The 6471-nt window shown below is 50.6% G+C and overlaps 1 protein-coding gene across 1 annotated transcript in view; it reads right to left on the bottom strand.

Annotated features, from left to right (window-relative positions):
• The window catches only part of Vapb (VAMP associated protein B and C), a 44897-nt gene that overhangs the window by 12226 nt on the left and 26200 nt on the right, over window positions 1-6471 (bottom strand). Inside the window, exon 3 of the mRNA XM_031372913.1 lies at window positions 1160-1263. Coding sequence (XP_031228773.1) covers window positions 1160-1263 — 104 coding nt within the window. The remainder of the gene's footprint in view (window positions 1-1159; window positions 1264-6471) is intronic.

Here is a 6471-nt window from a genome sequence, read left to right as displayed (position 1 = left end):
CACTAGTAAAGACAGGCCTCAGCCTGTTCACAACAGACCACAGCACTAGTAAAGACAGGCCTCAGCCTCAGAGGAGGGCAGCCAAGTCCCCACCTTCCCAGCTACACCACAGAGGAAGCCAGACTAAAGCCGTGGCCTGTCAACAGTCCACCGTCTATGCTTGTCATATGTCCCTTCAGCACACAGACTAACACAACACAAATCTAGAAACAAAAGGTCAGAGAAATGCCCCGGGTTGGTCTTATGACAAGGTCTTGCTCCAACTCAAAACTTGACTCCACCTTCCCTTTCTGCCCCAAGGTAGGCACCAATGAGAACAGCTGGCTCTGCTTTCCCAAGCTCAAAGCAAAGACTGAGCAATGTGTGAGAAGCCCCCCCCCCCCCCCCCCCCCCCCCCCCCCCCGCCCGCTCCCACCCCATACAGCTTGGAAACAGAGACAACTACTGCCATGTTGTCTCTGGGCAGGCCAGATACGGAGGGACAGTGCCCAATGTGCTGCTACCCAGGTCCTTGTCACCTGGAGTAGGTGAGGAGCCACCTTTGGGGAGAATTGCCATTCTAACCCCTCTTCTTCCAGAAAAAAATCAATACTATAAAATGTTGCTTATAAAAGCAAAGGCATCTTAATTTTACCAAAATTAAGGACATTGTTAAACACGTACTTATTTGGGAGTTGGAGGGATGGAAATGAAGGCAATTAAAGAGGCAGGTTCTAGTCAGAGACACACAGAGTGTGAACAAGACCCAGCTCCAATCTCAGCAGAGAACCAGAAGAACTATGCCGACCAGAACCGAGCAGCAGAAGAAAGCAATAGCAGCAGTGTCATTGGGGAGGGGTGTTTAGTGTTAAGCACACCCCTCTGGGTATGAGGGCCAGACACAGGCCAGAAGCCTCCTGACAGTGGACAAGGGCACTCTGCCGTGGTGCAGGATAGGGAGGAAAGGCTCCATGCGAGCAGAGAACTAAAGCAGTTCAGTTCACTGAGCGAGTCAGAAAAGAACAGCCATGTAAAATGTTAGACATCAAAGTTAGGACAGCTGGACAGGGACCCGAGTGCACACCTCCCTAACAGCACGGCGCCCGTCCACAGCAGAAAGGCATGCACCCGCCATGGCTGCCCTAGCAGACTGGAGAGAAGAAGAAGCATTCGTACTTACTACTGCCTCCATATCAGAAGTGTCAGGCGGAGCAAACATAGACTGAACCATAAACTTGTGTTTACTTTTCTCATTGGGATCATAATCGAAAGGCTGTAACATCACTGAGAAAGAAAATATTTCATTAGGAGGGTCACGATGTGGTTATCAGAGTCGTTTGTCACGCTAACACTTCTACACTGTGGAGTAAAACAGCTTCCCAGTTCTCCCACTGGACCCTGAGGAAGGCCATGAGCCAGCAGGGATGGACAGCCTCCCTACCCCCCATTTTTCAGGTCAGCAGCTAAGGCCAGAAAACCTGGGGCCTGTCCCAGCCTGACAGCAGGTGGGTCTGGAACTTGGGTGCCTGATTTCTGATACAAAGGTCGTGCGTTCACACAGAACCACCCTCGCCTATCTTTCAGCTCTCACTGAAGACATAAAATGGGAGAAACACCAAAGTCCTATTTTTCTCAAGAAAACATTGCCAAATGATCTTTTCGAGAAAGAAAACAGAATAACTCAAATTGTTTCAGGATGGCTTTCGCTTCTCTCCACCCCATTTCCCACGCAGCTCATCAAGGTAAGGCTTGAAATATGATTTTGCCAATAGAATTCTGGAAACAGCTTAAAAGCTGGATTTGCCACAGCAGGAAAGCAATTCCAACTCCTGCCCTACCCCCACCAGAACCCAGAGAAAGCTCAGCCAAGGCGCCCTGCTGTACTGAGGGGGGCTTGGATTCTGATTCACCCCCTTGGACCCAGCCAGGCCCTGTTATAGGAGGGCTGCCTCGCAACATACTCTCTCGCTGCACAGCTTAATAAGATTTGCCCCTTCCCTGAAACCTAAGTTCTGGGCTCCTGCTCCTCAGCACCGCCATTACCCAACTCGATGCTAAGAGGCAGGTGCTGCTGCTATGGGAGGAGGGCTATGATTCTGCTATCTGTTTTTCTGATAAAACAAACAAACAAACAAACACCCAAACCTGAAATAGCACCAAGTTTCCTCAGTCCACAAACGCACACACACACACACACACACACACACACACACACGCAAACCCAAAGGTCCGATTCACAGCTCCTGCTCTCTGTGCATCAAAGAATGTCAGGCCCACCCTCTGCAATCTGCCCCAGGAGAGGTTCTCCTAGATAGGAGATCAAAGGCTACGAGGGGCTCCTGCCTGGTTGATTCCAGGGTTACAGTCCCACACTATGAGTCCAATCTGCCTGTAGTTAGTAGCCCACACCTTTAATCCAGCACTCTGGAGACAGAGGCTGGTGGATCTCAATTTGAGGCCAACTTAGACTACGCAGCACATGCAAGGCCTGGGTCAACCCTAGCACTGAAAAAAAAAAAAGTAAAACTAAGAAAATGCTTCTTGTCCGCCTCAGAGCTGTCTGAAGATGCTTCCTGCCTGGGAGGCCCAGCCACCACGGCAGCAGCAGCTGAATGAAGCAGACGTGAGAAGCAGCCTATTAAGACATCAGATTTGCAGGCGCTGTCAACAACACCAGCCTTCCAATTTCTTGAGAATAGCTACTTTCATAAAAAGTACTACTATTAACATGTAATTGATAGATTGTAATTTTTAAAGAAATTAGTCATTCAAAAATTTTAATATAATAAGTATCACTACAGCTCACAAAGACCACTGCACTCTTCAACTGTCAGTAACACAGAAAGTCAGACTACACAGGAGCATGGCTGCCATATACACTGCCTTCCTGGCCCTCTCTAGAGAGAAATCAGCCGGACTAGTGCCTATAGGCAGCCTTTCTACAGGCAATCTGAAGAGAAAGGAGCTATCTGTGCCCATGAGTGAGCCACAGGGGCTGGTTTGAACCAGCACTGCATGTGGTCCCTGTGCTACGCTGAGCAAACACAGACCTCAAGACCTTAAAACTACAGCTTTGCCTACAAACATCACCACCCCACTCCTGGCCTATAGCCTCACCACCCCACTCCTGGCCTACAGCCTCACTACCCCACTCCTGGCCTACAGCATCCAGGCCTACAGCCTCACTACCCAACTCCTGGCCTACAGCATCCTGGCCTACAGCCTCACTACCCCACTCCTGGCCTACAGCATCCTGGCCTAGAGCCTCACCACCCCACTCCTGGCCTAGAGCCTCACCACCCCACTCCTGGCCTACAGCCTCACTATCCCACTCCTGGCCTACAGCCTCACTATCCCACTCCTGGCCTACAGCCTCACTATCCCACTCCTGGCCTACAGCCTCTCCACCCCACTCCTGGCCTACAGCCTCACCACCCCACTCCTGGCCTACAGCCTCACTACCCCACTCCTGGCCTAGAGCCTCACTACCCCACTCCTGGCCTACAGCATCCTACCTGCTCAGCCCCATAATGGAAAGCCCAGAGAACCACTTGATGGCAGGACACACAGAACAGGCCTAGCGGTGGCCAGTCACAATTTCTAAGTCAACACACATCGATGTTCAGGGCCCTGGTGAGGCTGACCAGAGAACCTCGGCCAGGAATGGGAGTCAGGGCCTCTAGAGTGCTCTTCTAGGAAGCTCTGGGCATAAGGTGGGGACTTGCCCCTCTCCCACTGCAGAAACAAGAAGAGAAGCAGCTGTCTGCCTCCCACCGGCTGCCCTTTGTGCATGTGATACTCTACAGACCCTTGGTACACCTAAGACCCACACCCTGCTTCACGAAGCCTTTCACATACACCACCAAGTTCCTATTCTTCAGCTGCCACCATCTCATGTCAAATTCAGTTTCAGCAGAGAGTTTATGAGAACACGAAGGAATAAATGTTGGTCAGCGCTAGCTCACTGCAAATTGTGGCACAAATTATGTACTTTTTCCATGACAGGCTATAAAAGAGCTTCCCATTAACTTAATTTATTTCATTTAAATACCAGAGACACTGATGATAAAAACCCTAAGTGAACCGTCCCTCCTTTCAGAGCACATCTGCTGACAGAACATTAAAAGAGGCCTGTTACCAGGAGACAACCTGGGCCCAGTCACCCCTCACCCACACTGGGATTAGAACACAGCCTGCTACATTAGGCACGAAGGTAGGAGGACCCTTGTGAAGAACTTCAGGGTCATGAAGAAGTGGATCGATCACACCAGATTCCCCTCAAAAGAGGAAAAACCCGGCCACTTAAAACACACTGGCTTAGGAAATGACGACCTGATTAAACACAGCACAAAGGCTGCTTCCGGGGAGCCAGGCTACCAAGACCGTTCTCATGTACACCACAGCGGGCCAGCAAATAAGTAAGGAACACCTAAAGAGCTCCACTGCTCAGTCTCTGAACCTCACCTGAAGATGTCTCCACACTCGACGAGCCACAGCCATTTGCCCCTCACTCACTCACTCACTCATGCTCTTCTTCCCAACCAGAGGCTCTGCACACTTTCTCCTGCTTCTTTCCTACCAGCTTTCTAGACCCAGGAAGACCCAGCTTTCTAGATCCAGGAAGACCCCCGCCAGCACTCAGATGACAACTTCCTGGAACTTCTGCCCAGCAGAAGACCCCCAGCCAAGTTGCTCGCATACTCTGGCCTCCCTCCCTCCTTTCACAGTTCCCGGGGCAGAAGAGCACCATCTACCAGCTCAATGCATTTGCGGCAACGTTGGCACCACTGCCCTCTTTTTAGACAACAGAAGACAAGTGTGAACCTCTTACGGCTAGGGTGATCAGCGTGGCCATGAATGCTGGACTCTAACCTGAGACAACTGGGTAGGCCCCAAGTTCTTGCCACAAGTAAGTTCATTATTTCCTTCAGGGGCCACTGTGACTACTTTCCTGGGCATCTACTATTCAAACGGAACAAATATATAACTAACTCAACTGGTTATAAGAATGTTGCTGCTCTATCTGTGTCCTCTATGGGCCTCTCTGGCTCACATGATCAGCTCAAGTAACATACATCTGGCAGCCTGCTTCATCTGTCTGTGCAGAGCCGGCGGTGCGGCCCCCAGCCTTTCTCCAGGATCATCAGAAGAGAGGCATGCCACAGGCTGTCAAATAGCGAGGCCACTCACCCTTCCTTACAAAGGCTTTCTTAATATGTCTTCCTGCACCACAACCAACAGCAAAACACAGCCTGGCCTCTCTTTGTGCCTCCCAGTATGATTGTGCACCCTGAGCCCTATCAAGTATTAGCTGATCTCAGGGAGACTGTGAGCCAAACCTCCGAGGACTGACCATCTGCAACAGAGACCAGTGTGTCCTCAGATGGTGGCAGTTCCTGTGCCTGGCAACTTCCCTCTCTCCTGCTTTCTGAGTGCTCATGGCCGCACTCTCCCAACTACCTTTTCCTCTCCCTTCCTGTGCAATGAGCTAGCAGTGAAGTCCCAAGAGTAGGTAGGATGGGACTCCAGGGGAGCCAGAGGCACCAGGACAAGGACAGCCTGGGAACACAGCACTTTCTGCTGCACCAAGTTTTACCGACTACACTCCCAGCTCACCGCACAGCCAAAGGGTCCTCTCAGCTAAGCATCTCCTGACCAGCCTTCTAGGTTCTGCCCTGGGGTCATATTCATAAAAAGACTGGAACAGCCTTCCCAAGAAGCCTGCATCCTACAGCGAGATCTGAAAGGCTATAAGCACACTTAAGCTGAGTTTTTGTTGGTAAAATATTTTAAGCCATAGTCTAATCTGGTGAAAAGATTAGAGACTTATCTTAAACTGCAGCACAGGCTGCTCTTATCTGGGAGTGGTGAGGATGGCTCAAAGAGACCACTTACTTATCAGAGCCTTCCAAACCAAGGATTGGATCCTAGGAAGGGCACTGCTGTTGTCCCTACAGCAGACCCTCTGTCCACACTGGAAGACAAATGCCAGGCTTCTTTGTCAACAGGTTAAGTATACTTCTGCCCTGAGGCTCAACACCTGAATGCTACAGCCTACAGCTGCCTGGTCCAATGCCAGTAAACAGTAGCATCCACCCGAGCCAGCACCATCATAAACGGATTAATTATCAACTGCAATACTATCCACGTACATTAATTGACCAACATGCCCATCCCAAGAGCTGCTGATGCTCATCCTGTCCTCGGCCCTTCACTGAAGAACTTTATGTCTAAACGTAGTTAAAACGAGTCCTGAAGGGACTGTCAGAAACCAACATGCCCCCTCTGCTCTGAATTCCAGTTTAAAACACCGACTCAGATTCTGGGAGACCTATGTTGGGCTTTAATCCACCTTTTAATCCCAGGGCACACTGAGTACAGTGAGTCTGTGTCTAGATACTGGTGTCTTCAATGACTCTGCCCATGCCCTGTGGACACTGCCCTGTGGACACTCTGCCCTGTGGACACTGCCCTGTGGACACTCTGCCCTGT

The sequence above is a fragment of the Mastomys coucha genome, unplaced genomic scaffold (assembly GCF_008632895.1).
Source record: "Mastomys coucha isolate ucsf_1 unplaced genomic scaffold, UCSF_Mcou_1 pScaffold15, whole genome shotgun sequence".
NCBI classification, from domain to species: Eukaryota; Metazoa; Chordata; class Mammalia; order Rodentia; family Muridae; genus Mastomys; species Mastomys coucha.
This window is presented reverse-complemented; position numbering and strand designations above follow the sequence as displayed.